The sequence below is a fragment of the Panulirus ornatus genome, chromosome 11 (genome assembly GCF_036320965.1).
Source record: "Panulirus ornatus isolate Po-2019 chromosome 11, ASM3632096v1, whole genome shotgun sequence".
Taxonomy (NCBI): Eukaryota; Metazoa; Arthropoda; class Malacostraca; order Decapoda; family Palinuridae; genus Panulirus; species Panulirus ornatus.
Genome location: NC_092234.1, coordinates 55,031,099 through 55,048,598, shown reverse-complemented (window position 1 = coordinate 55,048,598; position 17,500 = coordinate 55,031,099). Strand labels below are relative to the sequence as shown.

Below are 17,500 nucleotides of genomic sequence, written 5' to 3'. Positions count from 1 at the left end.
AGGGGGAAATTATATATATATATATATATATATATATATATATATATATATATATATATATATATATATATACACATACCTACTAGGAATATTCTCCATTTTCACTGGCACACAAGCACCCTCACTTTTAGTGTATATATATATATATATATATATATATATATATATATATATATATATATATATATATATATATATATCCTGTTATCCTGTACATTAGCAGTAGGAACTGTAAATATTTTTTCCTTCCGGATCATCGTCTGATAAATTGGAACGTTCAAGTCAATTTTCTGCCTGGATGAATTTGAAATAACTCAGTGAGCGTTGCGCCACCTGCCTCACGTCATTCCTCTCAAAAATATGGATCCTGGTTAATGCTTGTTAAGAGCCAGTACTCAAGGATGGATTATGTACACACACACACACACACACACACACACACACACACACGTCAAAATCTGTCTGTCTGTCTGTGTCTGTTTTCTCTTCATCTTTACCTGTATCCCATTTCAATATTCGACACTTGTCACATGTGTCAGCATTCGCCAGCACCCTGAATTTTAAGACCAGGTGTTGGTGGTCTGTACTGAATGTACGTACGCCGTCCCCTGTACCAGTTACTCACTAACGGTAAAACACACACACACACAATGCTGGCAGCCTCATTGAGAATTGGATGAAGCATGAAGCGAACAGCAGCCAGTTTCTCCCTAGACAGTTTACTGTTCCGTGTTGCTTGGTGATCATGATGAAGGTAATGCTGCTCTCAGCGCATATCTCTCTTCAGCTCCGTTGACTGCCGTGGCTTTTGGGAAAGACAGGAAGGCCAAGTGAGGACCTCCCCCAACGAGCCTCAAGGCTTAGAGTTTTGTTTTGGTAGACTTCCTCTTCGAACCCACGAGCCTACCTAGACATGAAGGTCATTGAGTGTCAGTGGTTTCCAATCGTTGTTCGTCCGTTTTCCTTGCCCGTTGGTTTCGATCATAATAACACTGGTCATCCTCATCATCTTATTGTTGTCGAAGACGAGGTCCAAAAAGCGGGAGATGGGTCTTGCGTCGTGATTCTCCATCGAGCCACACATGAGGTGGTTCCAGTACGTGTGTCGTCGTAACATTCAGTTGAAGTCGTAACGCCCCGATGTGCGGATGGATGAGGTGTTACAAGCGCCACTTATCTCCTGACGGTGTAGGAGGCATGAAGTCGTCCTCTCTCTTCTGGGCAGGTTACGTGAGGTCGTAACGCCAGTACCACCTGTGTTACAGTCGTCGCCAGTCCTCCCGTCATCTGTCGTAGGACTGTTACGAACGGAAGCGGTGTCGTAAGAATATAGTCAGGAGGAGGTGTATGTATAGATAACATGACCACTTATCAGCATCCAATTCTTCGTGTGTGTTGCTCGTTGCTATTAGTTCCTTCATTCGTGCGTTCGTTCCGATGTTGACGCAGACGATCCGCCACATGGCTTACCGTATGACGCTGGCGGTGGCAGATACCCTTGTTGAGGCAAGACCTGATCGCTGGCTTATCGACCGTGTTCAATACGCGTATTGTGCTGCTGGATGTTCGATACGTGTAATGTTCTAGAATGAAACGGATTTATTGATTGAGTGCATAAAATGTTTTGTTTATTTGAACAGTTCTAATAAAATACTACAGTCCTGCGTTATTACAACAATTATATATTTTGTATTTCCCATATTTATAAGATAACGTTCATATACATCAGTTTAATAACTTGGGGGGGATGAGGTCAGTTAGACCTCCCAGTCATGCATCGGTTTTGAATTGGTCATGGACACGGCAAATCATAATTGTGTTGAGAGAGAGTTACGAAAGGCATTCGTTGAAAGAGAACGATACATTATGAAACGTCACAAGGTGCGAAACCTGTTTCAAGCACCTAAATGAAAAATGATTGAACGTTTTGACCCTGCTGGGGGGGTCAATATGACCCCATCAGGCAACCATGGGTTAAGGTCAACACAAGGTCAACACAAGCCTTGTGTTGACCTTAACCCAGTAGGAGGAACACCAGTGTTGTCTCCGTTGCCAGTGTTTGAGGAGGGGTGCTTAAACGACCCTTGTGTGTGTGTGTGTGTGTGTGTGTGTGTTCTTCATAGAGCCGAAGAGAAAGAAATGTGCGATATACATACCGCAATATATCGATGAGGAAGAGAAAACTCTATTGAGCTGAGGTTATAGAGAATCAGAATGAAATAAAAAAGAAAATCTGTTTTCCTTTTTTTTTTTTAACTCGTTATAAAACGTGACAAACGTAATGTTATGAACTAGATTTCCCGTCACAGATTGTAACATTGTTTACGTGTGTGTTTGTGTTACGTCGTCACTGTTTTTTTTTTTTTTAACCTGTTCACATGTGTCGTGATAACACGTGACGGATTAAATTATATGCATATTTGCATATTTTTTAGATAGTAGATTGATTTTCAACTAATAACTTTTTCTATAATGTCAGTATATATATATATATATATATATATATATATATATATATATATATATATATATATATATATAAATAATGTATTACCTTTAGGGTAAACTTGTTTCTTTTCTTTCTTAAAAGATGCAATTATGCATTTTGTCTTAATCTTAAATTAATTCAAGGTAGAAGCCAGGCATTTATCCCAGGTTTTGAGATGTTTTTAAAGGTCTTAAAAATCAAAATTCCATAAAAATTTAACTCAAGGTTATATGTTGGTTATGACAATTGGTTATATGTTGGTTATGACATTGCTTTTATTTTAAATATTGGGTATGATTCATACATGTGTTCGTAAATATGGTATATGCCTCACTGACTTGCACAAACGTGCTGTAAATTTCGGTTTACACATTGACCAAGTGACCTAAGTTATTTACCAGGAGATTCTGATTTACATCATGCACTAACACCTCTTAACCATGTTCTGCTATATTCTCGATCACATGTTTTGATAGATATTTACATGTATTGTTTTATTTACGTTGAGATGAATATATAAATGTTTTATATTTCATAACATTTTCCAATTTTGAATATATGCAAGTATGTTTATGTTAGTCAATGATTATGATACATTGATGTGACCTTTCTTGTACACGTACGTGACCTGGCCTTTCTATGTGACACATGTGTACATGACCTAACCTTTCTATCTGACACATCTGTACATGACCTGACCTTTCTATCCGACACGCGTATTGTACCTGACTTTTCTACCTGACACCGGTGCACGTGACCTGACCTTCCTAACACGGGTGCACGTGGCCTGACCTCTCTTGACACCGGTGCGTGCACGTGACCTGACCTTTCTAACACCTGTTCCTCTCTCCCTCCACAGGTACGTCTAAGTTGGGTGTGTCTTTCCCCTGGCAAGACGAATGTAAGTCCACCACCTGAACTTTTTTTGACCTTTTTTCCCTCTTAATTAAGAGAATGCCTGACCAGCCAGCCAGCCAGCCACATAGCTTCTTTCCTCCCCCTTGCCCCATCCTCCTCCTCCTCCTCCTTATTTGTTTTGGGGGACGGGGGTTGGAGGGGGGGTGATGGGTTATTATTATTTTTCTGGGGGGGGAGGTCCCCCTCCCCTTTTCAATTAGGGTGCTGCTTGCTTTAGTTGGCCTTGGCCTCTCTCTCTCTCTCTCTCTCTCTCTCTCTCTCTCTCTCTCTCTCTCTCTCTCTCTTTGCCAAAGTGGTCTGAAATGCTTGCTTGACTTCTTTCTCTGTATCTTTCTTTATATCTTTCTCTCTGTCCATTTTCTTTCTTTTTGTCTATCTTTGTCGTTTTTTCTTTTGTCTTCATAATTTTCATTCTTCTTCGTCTTCTTTTTTCTTATTCCTGTCTTTATTTCTCTTTTTTCTTTCATCTCCTTTTTTTCTTTTTCTCGATCTAGATCTTCCCAATTATCATCATTTTCTTTAGTCCTCTTCTTCATTTTTCTTCATCATTATCTTCATCATCATCATTATCATCATTATATTTTTCCTTCATCATCACCATCGTCATCATTATCATCATCATCTTCATCAACATCATTTCCCTCATCATTATCATTTTCTTCTTCTTCTTCTTCTTCATGGTCATCATCATTATCTTCCTCTTCTTCATCATCATCATAATCATCATCATCATCATCATCATCCTCTTCTTCTTCTTTTTCATTATCATCTTCGTCTTCTCTACCATTATGTTTTTCATAGTCATCATCATCATCATCATCATCATCTTCGTCTTCTCTACCATTATGTTTTTCATAGTCATCATCATCATGTTCGTGATCATCTTGATCATCTTCCCCTGGTGCTATGCTGGAAACATGTCATGTGAGCAGTGCACTGCTTCCTTGGTTTGTCATGTGCTAGAGGGAGGGAGGGAGCCAGCCACTTCCTCTCGAACTAGTCTTAATAAGGGCTTGTTTGCCTGGCATAAGTTAGACTATTTACTCCTCTATTCGTCTTGTTTGCTGGCTATGATACACTATCAATTGTTTTCAGTTCTGAAGCATCGTAATCTCATGATTCATTTGCTTATTGCTTGTTTTTTCTTAAGTAAGTAGTGTCTTCATTATGCATTGTGTATGTGTTTGACATATGTTTAATTAAGATCTGGGTCATGGCTACAGTTATTGGCAAGATACTAACAATTTTTTTTTGCTTGAGACTGTGTGTGTGTGTGTGTGTGTGTGTGTGTGTGTGTGTGTGTGTGTGTGTATTATTATTTGTATGTATGTGGGTGATATACAGTCAACCAAAGAAGTATCGTCACACTTGCAGTGCCTTCCATTTTGAAACACTGGACGAAGAGTTTTGATATAATCTCCTGAGTGTCTCTGTGTACTGCTCACTCTTCCTGGCAGTAACGCTCCATAGAAAGGAAAGAAGTGTGGGTGCAAATGGTGCGGGTGACGGGCCCTCCCTGAATGGAGTTACCGTCTGCCTCCATATATTCGCATCGTCTGCTGTCTCATAATGTCGAAAACTTTCGTGTGCATGTGAGTCAAATATTCCTCAACATTTGATAACTGATTGAAAGAATGATATAAGAACATGCTGATTTTAGATGCACAACAGCGAAAGGGAATTGGATAGATATGGAATGATTCTACTCAAATTTCAAAGCAAAAGCATCTGAGTTTTACCTCAACTGAATCATCGCGTTTTGTGTGAAGTCATATTGTTATGTGTAAGTCCATTTCTTTATAAGGGTTCTTTATCGTATGGATTGGCCGCAAAGGCGTTATGTACAACCTCGTGTCTGATTCATATATACATGTGCCAAGTCTTGATTCGTATCGCTACATCTTATACATTCATCCATGCTTTTGAGTCATATGTTATTAGAGGGATGGTAATATGCATTGGTATGATAATGGGTTCACGAGCAGAATTATGATGTGCCGGTCATTCGTATATTTTTGTCTGCCTGTTTAGGTATTTCCATTAGGAAAAGTATTTAGGTATTGCTAACGATGCCAGTCAGCTATTTTACTTTCATATACTTCCCCCATAGCCACATAATAAGTAAATTGGATCTCACTCCTTAAGTTTATCCCATGATCTTTGTCTGTTATAATTTCAGTACAAATACTTTTTCAAAAGGAAATCATCAAAATGGTGAATTAAAAGTGATTTTACCGTTTCAGAGTACACATCAGTGCATATATATTTTTTTTTTTTCAAGAGTTAAGGCAAAGAATATCGCCTGGTGAAGATGCTGTGCATATTTCGAATACAATGGAATATTGGGGTAGCTATACTTTTTTTGCCGTGTGTACGTACTTACTGCATCCCCACGTAACCTCGTGATGAATGGGGGAAAAAAATTAATCATACCTGTATAAAACCGAACGAAATTATACAGTTCTTATAAACCAGTTCAGGTGAAAGTGGTTAAAAAGATAAACAGAATGAGCAAATTGGCCGTTCCACTTTATACTTAACACCCTGTGGTATAACTTATAAAGGGAATAGAGAAATGGCATTCAGATAACACATTACAATCACTGTTGCTTATCAGTGATAAACGGTGATAGAAATTTTTTTTTTTTACAATGCTGTTAAATGATAGTCTTTCAGTAGGATTACTCACTGTAATGGGATGCTTCTGATGCATTTAGTGCTGAAAAAATAAAGCGAACGCTAAATTACAGGAACGTATTGAGATCAGTGAATGTTAGCTGAAACGATTATATATATATATATATATATATATATATATATATATATATATATACACACCCTAGCCTAAGCCAGGCACCCATTTTATCACTGAGCCCCGAGGGGAGGATGAACAGCTGGGTTGTCTGTGGACCGACTGCCGCAACCAGGATTTGTTCCTGTGCGCTCGATCCTGGTTGGCCCGTGAATGCGTCACGGTCAGGAACGCTAACAGCTTCACCACGGAGGCTCAATATACAGCTGTTGCCCATTTAAACTGTTAAGGCAAAAAGTGCGAACAAGAAATCAGTATAATCGTTAAATTCATGTGGGAAAATCTGCATACTCAAAATCCCAGTTGGATATGAGTTATATATATATATATATATATATATATATATATATATATATATATATATATATATATATATATAATATATCTAAGGATCTTATATATTATGAAACATCTCCGGACTCATAGACGCGTAACACCGACACAGACAAACAAATTATTCATACACAAACATCCTCTCACAAACATTGCAACGTTCACAGAAAAAAAACACGCACATATACACACATCCACGCACACATCCACACGCACATATCCACGCACACACATCCACACACAATTTACTCACAAACAAAAATACTCAGCCATCTAACGGGCTTGTGTTCGAATCTTTCGGCCGGGGCAGCTGCCGGATCACATCCAACCCAGGTACATATATATAAGGTTAAGAGACGGGGCAATGCGAGTGTACAACTTTCTTCCCGTAACACACACACACACACACACACACACACACACACACACACACACACACACACACATACAGGGGACCAACAGAGATGGTGCCAGAAGTATAAGGGCTAAGGCTAGAGACCATACATTTGCTCACCGTGGAAGAGAGAAGAGTGAGGGGTGACCTGATCACAACCTTCAAGGTTTTGCACCAGTTTGATGACGTAGGCAATGAACAGTTCTTCAAAAGATGTTGGAATAGTATAACCAGAGGTTATAACACTGCATTAAGCAGGAAACTTTAATGCCATGGATAGAAGTGTTTTGATAGTGTAAGAGTTTTGGATGAATGGAATAATATGACTGAAGACACTTGGAGATGTAGACAGCATCGACAAAATGAATGAAGATGTTGTATGCTAGAATGTTCAAGAGATGGAGGGGCGTCCGGCCCCACGAGTGTAGAACTCCCTCCTCCGTACAGTACAAATAGATAATTACAAAATTGGTAATCTCTCTCTCACACACACACACACACACACACACACACACACACACACACACACACACATACACACACACTCATCCACAGACGTTTGTGTCCTTTTCGTCCAGGGAGACTTGGTGTAATATCGTCACTTGATAATCTTTACTAGATTCTCTCCACCCATCTCACATATTACATAAGGGCCATCATGGCCTCTTACAATTATACAGAAGCGACGCCAAAGCCCCATATCATTACCGAGAGGAGTTTAAAAGGCCCTCACATGCGACGGAAGGGGGTGTAAGTGCCCATCACCTCTTACAGAAGATGTGTCACAGCCCCTCATTTTTTAATGTAGGGAATATAGAAATGCCTCACACGACACAGAGGGAACTCGGAGAGAGATCCCCCACACCCACCCCGCCTTCACATATTTCGGAAGGGGTACGAACGCCAGATGAGAAATGTGACAAAGGAAGGGAATGAGTGTGGTCGCTTTCACCTTCAGGTGGGGGGTTCACAAGGTTGTTTTTTTTACAAACTCATGCTGTCCGAGAGATCAGATCGTGAGAGTTAGTGCTCTCTCTCTCTCTCTCTCTCTCTCTCTCTCTCTCTCTCTCTCTCTCTCTCTCTCTCTCTCTCTCTCTCTCTCTCTCACCGGATTCAGTATTGCCATCCGCACGCCAGAAGGCTGATGGTAGGAATTACATTTGTTTAAAAAGCATTGCCATGACGGTAGTTAGGTGTGGACGTAGTTACGGCTGCTTTCGACGAGATTACTTTCGTTTTTATATGGGCTAGCACGTAGCGCTCACCGCAGGAGAAATCTAAGGGGAGTTTACGAAGAACGAGTCGCGTGTGAGCTAGGTGTTGGCAAGTGCTATGTGTGAGATGCAATGTTCGTGGTCTGAAAGTCAGCCAGTAGCCCACACGTGTGGGGTCAGGCAGAAAAAAAAAAAAGAAGAAAAGAAGCCACCTGGGCCAAAGGAAAGACACACGACAGCCACTGAAGTGCTGGCTCACTCACAGCCTAGTCACTAACCCCATTTCCCGTTATCCATGCTGGGGTAGTACCGGTAATATATACATCTCCCTGGTCGCTGGCTGCCTCACCAGGAGTGTAGACATTTAAGCATGCTCTCTTTCTCTCACTCTCTCACTCACTCTGCTTTACATAATCAATGTTATTTTCGTGTTGGCTTATATTATTATATTACATTATATTTATATATATTTTATTACATTATTATATTTGAATTATATCAAAATTATATTATTATATTTAGATTATATTATTTTATTATTTCCTTTATCGTCAATGTTGTAGCTTCGTTACTGTAAAGTCCACCTTGATGATCAGAGTGCTGTGCCTTAGGATTACATTGGCTTCCGCTGTAGAGGAGAGGGAGTGCATGTGGTAGCGGTGCATGTCCACCACCTCTTTTGCAAGCTGAGTGCATGGTTGTTGTTGTGGTTGGGGGCCCCGAGTGCATGGTTGTTTGAGGCGTGTGTGCTGCATGGTTGCTAAAGAGGGTGGGCGGGTTGGGGGGGGGTGGTGATGTTGTAGTAGTAGTAGTAGTTGTAGTTGTAGTAGTTATGGGAAGCAAGGGTGGATGGGGTTGGTGGACGTTGATTCGTTCTTGATGGGTTGTTAAACTATGATATGGTTGTGGATTACTGTTGTTTCATGCATTTGAACCTATCCTTAATATGACGAAGTTGTAATTGCGTAATATATATATATATATATATATATATATATATATATATATATATATATATATATATATATATATATGATGTAATTATATGTGTATATGTTACTCACATACACATTCATATCCTTGTATATACAAACACAAAACTATGAAACACAGAACATAAAAGAAAAACAAACACACTCAAACACACACTTTGGCATGATAATCAGCCACAGACCTTTAGAATTGTTGACAACTTGGAGTTAGCTGACCCAGCGATCGAGACGAATATATATATATATATATATATATATATATATATATATATATATATATATATATATATATATATATATATATATATATACTCTCTTCCGTCACAGGTAGGTGGAGCAGACGCCAACTGCTGCTTTTATCGTTATTGATCTATAGAAAGAAGGACAGAGACCACAATTTGTCGTCTGTAATGGTCCCTGATCCAGAGACGAAGCATATGATCACGCCACGGTCAGTTAGATATGCCTGGGTTGCTGCAGTGAGGAGAGAGAGAGAGAGAGAGAGAGAGAGAGAGAGAGAGAGAGAGAGAGAGAGAGAGAGAGAGAGAGAGAGAAGGAAAAAAAGATACTTTGGATCCTTGTCAAAACTTTTGTAAAGTCTAACTTTTAATCCAGCATGAAAAAGTTTTGTTTCAGCCCACCAGTTGTTCAGAGTCGTCCACTATTTATTCTGTAGCACTCTTAAGCGTTATCTTTATCTATATATATATATATATATATATATATATATATATATATATATATATATCTTCCTTGGGTAGGGGAAAAAGAATTCTGTCTCCGTATTCCCTACTTGTCGTAGAAGACGACTGGAGGAGTTGGGTGTCGGAGGAGGGACTTCCCTCTTTGTATTTCAGTTTATAAAAGAGGAAGCAGAGGTGGGAGCCAGTCGGGGAGTCTGCATGCTCCTCGAAGGATTAGCATGGGGTGTCTAAGTGTGTGTGGATGTAGCGAAGATGAGAAGAGAGGAGAGACAGGTAGTATGTTTTAAGAAGAATCCTGGATGCTCTGGCTCTAAGTGAAACGAAGCTCATAGTTAAAGGTGAAGGATGGTTTGGAAATGTGATAGGAGTAAAGTCAGGGGTTGGTAAGAGGACAGGAGCAAAGGAAGGAGTAGCACTGCTCCTGAAGCAGGAGTTGTGAGAGGGAACTGTAAACTGACGTGGGTTAAAATAATTGTTGATGGCTTATAAATACTGCTTATGTACTTGGCCATGAGAAGAATGATCATGAGAGGCAAGTATTTTGGGAGTAACTGAGTGAGTGTTTGTCAGCAGTTTTGATGCAAGAGACCGGATGTTAGTGATGGATGATTTGATAATGTCATGGTGAGTATGTGGCCGTTGAAGGTGTAATCAGGGGGCATGGGGTATTCACTGAGTATCACGAACGGAAATGGCGAATAGTTTGTGGAACTCTGTGCTGAAAAAGGACTAGTAATTGGGAATACCTAGTTGAAAAAGACGAACATGTCCAAGTGTACGTATGCGACTTAGGACAGATGGTCACCGAGCATTATTAAATGATATACTACTGGATAGGCGTGTAAAAGAGAGTCTTAGTTGTGAAGGTGCTTGAGAGGGGCAGTTGGTGGAACGTTTGATCATTACCTTGTGGTGTCCAGATGAAAGATTTGAAGAGGTTTTCGGAAATGAGGAATCATTATGGTTGAGAAGAAAGTGGTGAGAGCAAACGAAGTTAGGGAAGTAGCACAAGAATGGGAGGTATTTAGTGATATATATATATATATATATATATATATATATATATATATATATATATATATATATATATATAGACAAAGTTTCTGAAACAATTCTTGACTGAACTTGAGTGTCAGTAGTTGACAATCCTGTCATGAAGTTGGTGGTGCTGTGCCTGAATGACGTTTGGAGGCAAGATGGCTTCTGGCTCTGCTCTAGGGGTCGTTGGGGTGGGGGAGGTTTCAGTGTCTTTCATTGACTAATGAAGTATGTGTGCAATTCCATAATTATGTGATCTATGTGGAGGGAATTTTGCACTCTGTGTGTGTGTGTGTGTGTGTGTGTGTGTGTGTGTGTATTGCTTCACTGTGAATTGTATGAATGATATCTATCAGTTATCTATACATCAACCATCGTGTTACCCCCACCCCCTGTCGTAACACGTCAAACCCCCCCCCTCATCACTATTTCAGAGTTCCATCAGCGTGATGTTAGCAGATGTCGTTGACTCTATCCATCCTCAGCCATGACGTATTTACAACCGTATATGACGATGTCTTGTTTTTCTGGTCCTCTTCAAAGGTGTACATTCCAGTTTCAAGCACACTCGTGATCGCTTAGGAGATGGCAAGGGAGTAATTATTATTGTTATTTAGGTATTAGCATTCATTACCTGTAATTAGCAGACATTATCTGTCATTTTCGTGTGTGTCTCTTGTATAAAGGAAATCGACCATATAAGGGCTGTCTCGGATGGTTGTGATGTCCCGGAGTTTCGTGGCCAGGAGTGGAGGATAGGTGTAAAGTTCCCTCGTAAAAATGAACGCCAGGAGTGGAGGATAGGTGTACTGTTCTCTCGTGAATGTGAACGCCAGGTACCACAACAGTGTGTGAAACGCGTGACGCCGTCCACACACACAAAAAAAAAGGTAATTAAGGAACACCGAAAATATGGCGGGGTTACACAGCGAGTGCAAGATTACCTTTGGCGAGGCTGCATCATCATTAGTTGGAGGAACAGATTTGCAGTCGTCTCGTCAGAGAGCTTATCGTTTTAAATGAGTCCATCCTAACCCTGCAACTGATCGTAGGACAAGTCTTGAAGGTGGTGGTCTTACACAGATAGATAGATAAATAGATAGATGTATCCGTTTTGAAAAGTTCGAGAAGGTTATATGATGCAGGTTTTATATAGAATCATGCACAGGTATTGATGAAATGCAGAGTCCCATAACCAAATAAAATTGTCTTGAAAAACCATTAAAAGAAGATATATTTAGGCATAGAAAATGGGGTAGATGTAGGTGGGGGGGAATGAGAAAACGCCGCGGTGGCAGACTGGTGTAGCAGGGAGAGGGAACGTTGCGTTACATGCACTTACCCCACAACAAGAGGCATTCCATACACCACAGGTACACAGCTCCGTGATTTATTGCGTCGCTCCCAAGAACAAAGGAAGACTAATGACCCCGAGAGAGAGAGAGAGAGAGAGAGAGAGAGAGAGAGAGAGAGAGAGAGAGAGAGAGAGAGAGAGAGAGACGGGTTTCACGTTGTTGTCCTGCTGTTTGCGTGGGGAGCAGAGTGGGGAGGGGGAAGGGGATGATTTCTGGTAAGGGGGGAGGGGGTGATGAGATTGGGGGGAGGTGGTCGTCGTCTCCGGGATGGCGTGGAGAGGAGGGAGGGAGGGAGTCGTGGCTGGGGGGGTGGGGGTGGGGTAGTAGTACCCCTTAAAAGTTCGCACTGCCCCCTTAAAAGTTCCATTTTTTAAGAGGAAATATGAAAGAAACATTTTAAAAAGAACGTATGCCATTGATGTCTCGTCTCGTCTCGTCTTTCGAGGCAGAGAGCTCGCCTCTCAGTTCAGTGACGGGGTACTCATCTATCTATCTATCTATCTATCCCCTTTTTTATATATCTATTTTAGTTATTCGATGATTGTGTACCTCATCGAGTTCAGTTACTCAGTGCTGTGGTGGCTAGAGGCTCAGAGTGATGTGTGGGAGCAAGAGAAAGTTTTGGTAATTGTTTCGTGATTTTTATGTTCCTCTTATTTCTCTGTCCGTTAATTCTTGTTGAACGGTGAGGAATTACGTTGACTGTGCTTAACGTCTGAAATTTTCTGCATCGAAACACGAACTTATCCTCAAACCCGACCTTACCTTGCACATATTTGTCCACACACACACACTTACCTCCATCCACCTCCACATCTCTTCCCCCTGGATCCTCCTGACGCAGCTGCAGCCATCCTAGGACGCCCTAGGACCGGCATGTGTCTAGGGCAGAGTCCTGCGATCCTCGCTGGCGTCACGGAGCGTTGGGTCGGTAACGGAGTGTTGAGAGGACGCGATCATTAAGATATCCGGAAACCTGTGGAAGGGGGGGGGTGGATAATGGACGACCTTGCGTGCCATCTGAAATATATATATATATATATATATATATATATATATATATATATATATATATATATATATATATATATATATATTCTTTTTTCAGACACAGACTCTGCCTTCAGGGAAGGTTGGTTTCAGCTCCCAGAGGGTTAGTTTCCAGGTTTCATGATTGTTTCAGTCATCTGACCTCAGCCATGTAAAGGGACTAAAGTGTCCTCACTTCGTGGTGAGCTTAAGCTAAACTGGTTCCAGCTGTCAGTTAACCTCAGTTTTCAGAGTCGTGGTAGCTTTAGACATTAGTTTCAGCTATTGAATGGTTTCAGTTTCCAACCTCATGGTTTAGAAGTTTCAGTTTCCAACTTCATTGTTTAGAAGTTTCAGTTTCCAACCTCATTGTTTAGAAGTTTCAGTTTCCAACCTCCTGGTTTAGAAGTTTCAGTTTCCAACCTCATTGTTTAGAAGTTTCAGTTTCCAACCTCATTGTTTAGAAGTTTCAGTTTCCAACCTCCTGGTTTAGAAGTTTCAGTTTCCAACCTCATTGTTTAGAAGTTTCAGTTTCCAACCTCATGGTTTAGAAGTTTGTTTCCAACCTCATAGTTTAGAAGTTTCAGTTTCCAACCTCATGGTTTAGAAGTTTCAGTTTCCAACCTCATGGTTTAGAAGTTTCAGTTTCCAACCTCATAGTTTAGAAGTTTCAGTTTTCAACCTCATGGTTTAGAAGTTTCAGTTTCCAACCTCGTGGTTTAGAAGTTTCAGTTTCCAACCTCATTGTTTAGAAGTTTCAGCAAGTTTCAGCTGACGAACGATCACATATTTTGATGTGAATCGTAGCGGTGTTAAGCAACCATCGTTATCCCGTTAAGGGTTGTCTGACTGTTGCCGTTAATGAGCGTGTCGAAATGACCTATTGACCCTCCTCAGCAGTGTACACACACTTGGCCTCCGTCATGCCAAGGTAAAAACGCCTTAAATTAAAAAGGAAGCAGTTGACCCCAGTTGACCTCGTTTTTCGTGTGGATTGAAAGTTGTGACCTTGACCTCATGACTTACGTAACATGGTTGATGAGCCATTTTTTGGTTTAATGATATATTGAATGACGTTGTTTTATATCCATGTTTATCCTTCAGTAAGGGCAATGCTTTTTTTTTTTTTTTCTTCCCATCATGACCTGAGCTGTAACCTTATCATCCTTCGTCCTCGTCGCTTTGGTTCATATATCTATGTTCATACGCTTGATTTCGAGACGTATGGAATCAGGTTAAGGCCCGTCGCATAGCACTAATTTCCTATATCGTTGAACCTCTCCATGGGTTCATATGAAGGTCTGGCCTTTGACCTAACCTGCTAAGGGTCAGGTCAAAGGTCAAGCTGATCACAACACCCCCCCCTAAGGGCCCCTCCGGTCGTCTTCATAAGGGGAGGTGCTTCGGGTACGTTTTGGTTGTGGTTCAGTGTGGGTTATGTAGAGTGGTGCCACACACACACACACACACACACACACAACACGTACTCCCACACAAGAGTGTGCCAGTACACACACTCTCTCTCTCTCTCTCGGCGATGCACTCACCTTGCGCCCATCTTGGCTCCTGACGATGATATAATCCATAACCTCATCTATAATCTGCAATATTTTTATCATCCTTCTATCTAATTCCGATAATCCATTCTATACCAGTAAGGTTCGCCACACACACACACACACACACACACACACACACACACACGATCAAAACCCTCTTAAGCCTGTGATATATATATATATATATATATATATATATATATATATATATATATATATATATATATATATATATATATATATATCATTCCTACCTGACCTTTGAAGCTACCATGATTAATCAAAGATAAAATGGTTGATTTAGCTGTTTAGCTGCATAAATGGGATTACATTAAGTATAAAAGCTATCATTTACTCTTTTTATTACTTTTGTAGTTTACAATAAAATATATTCCACCGTTCTTTATATTTTCACTTGTTAAGTGGGACTTAAGAAAACGGTAAGAATTTGAAGGGTAACGTGGCCGTTTCCCACTTGAGTTATCATCAGTGGGATTCTGTTATCCAGTGGAGGAGAAATTTGTTATCTTGATTTGTTATTATGCGTTTGTTATCGTTATCTCTATATTGTGTTATGTTCATGGCTTCATTCTTCTTATCTTGTTCTTGTTGTTCTTGCATTATTGTTAATAACATAATTAATAATAATAATAATAATAATTATTATTATTATTATTATTATTATTATTATTATTTACCGGTAATGTAATTATCATTAAATAACACGATCATTCTCACCTTGATCACTGTACAAGTTCTTCATCACTCGCTTCACCATATCAGTCATTACTTATTCACATCTGATTCTGAAGAACCCACTCTCTCTCTCTCTCTCTCTCTCTCTCTCTCTCTCTCTCTCTCTCTCTCTCTCTCTCTCTCTCTCTCTCTCTCTCTCTTCCCCAACGTACAAAAAATTCCTCTCCCAAGTCTAATGACTTCACACAGGCCACGGAGAACCTCAGCGCCAGCGAAGTAACGTAGCATTACCTTCATTCCTCACTCGCCAGCGAACACACACTGATTGGAAGAAATATTTCCTTTTTGTTTTGTTTTTTTCTTTCGTGAAGGTTGATTGTAATAAGGGCGGGGTTGGGTGGGTGGTGGTGGTGGTGGTGGTAGGGCGGGTGTTCAACAGACCCCCAAGGAGGAGAACTCTGGCTGGGGTAGTTCTGTTCTTTGAGATATTATGATGCTGTTCTGTGGTGGAAGATTTCTCGATAGGCGGAAGTTAGGGATTGAGAGTTGTGTGTGTGTGTGTGTGTGTGTGTGTGTGTGTGTGTGTGTGTGTGTGATGTAGACATCAGGGTGACCCCAGCCGCTCCTTGTGTTAACATTAGTTGTTGTTTAGAACCGTAGCAGGACCGAGAACAGATGGGAGGATAAACATGGTGTGTACATAATGGTTATCTCACTGGTATTTAAGGACTTTAAAGCACATTTACCTTTGTGAAGCCACTCCGCCTTCTTTTGTCTCCACAGACGTAATTAATTTAAGTGCATTTCCCGTTCATTCTTCCTTTACGCTAATGAATTAGGGTGTGTTAAGTCACTATATATATATATTTTTTTTTTTTCCGGGGCGTGTAATGGTGCCTGCAACATTGCTCGTATCTCTGTTATTAGATGTAGACGTAGAACGTAAGACTGGTATCGACCCTGATGTGGTTTACAGGAGAGTGTGTGTACTCATGGTAAACTTTGGCTGCTCTGAGTCCTAATCGGGTCATTTGATGTATCTATTAAGTGGTTGATCCCTTTTCTAAAAAGGATCCTGGGGCTGTCCGACCCCAGGGCACTTTCTCCAGGGCTCCTTGAGCTCCAAATGTTGCGCCACACTCAGAAGCAGGGGAAGGCAGGTGGGCTGGACTGAAGCTAAAGGTTGCTTTGTTAGAATTGTATTCGACGTCGTCAACTGACGATGATAAAACTTCGCGAAAGTGGCTTTCCACTCGCAGTGTAACCATGGGTAGGTATTTAAAAATGTATGTGAGTGGGCTGGGCCATTCTTTCGTCTGTTTCCTTGCGCTACCTCGCTAACGCGAGAGACAGCGACAAAGTATAGTATATATATATATATATATATATATATATATATATATATATATATATATATATATATTTGCCATGAGACGATGTCCTGGAAGCCAATGAATACATCATCAAGAACCTTGATACAACATGACCTTGAAAGATCAGCCATTTTCAAATCTTCAGACACATCATGAGGCTCCAACCTATATGGCTGAATGTAAAGAGAAATCACATAAAGAGAATAGATTAATAGCAATTACTGAACTGTCCGGAAGTCATAAATTACGAAAGTATGTACATACGGCAAAGAAAGTATCCTTATGGGGGTCAGTTTTTTTTTTTTTTCTTTTCCTGGGAGATGGCGTGGAAATGAGATCAGAGCTTCACCAGCCCCGACCCCCTGTGGGGCGACTGCCCCTGATTGGCTGGGTAAACTTTGATCCTTCCCACCAATCACCGTAGGGAATGAGGAGATCCCAGTTCTCACTAGCTTCTGATTGGTTAACTAAATAGTGAGGTGGTTGCCTGGGTAGCCAAGGTGAATTTTAGCAGATATTGCACAGTTTAGCGTGTTTTTTTTTTTTTTTTTTTTTTTTTTTTTTTTTACACGTTTGTGTTAGGTTTTGTGTTCTT

At 40.5% G+C, this 17,500-nt stretch overlaps 1 protein-coding gene across 2 annotated transcripts in view; it reads left to right on the top strand.

Moving 5' to 3' along the window:
- Positions 1-17,500, top strand: part of LOC139751551 (mechanosensory protein 2-like) — a 1,369,287-nt gene that overhangs the window by 592,092 nt on the left and 759,695 nt on the right. The window contains exon 3 of one of the 2 annotated variants that reach the window (XM_071667090.1): positions 3,348-3,389. The exons of the other annotated variant lie outside the window; for it this stretch is intronic. Within the exon in view, the coding sequence (XP_071523191.1) occupies positions 3,348-3,389 (42 nt within the window). The remainder of the gene's footprint in view (positions 1-3,347; positions 3,390-17,500) is intronic. 2 annotated transcript variants of the gene reach the window in all.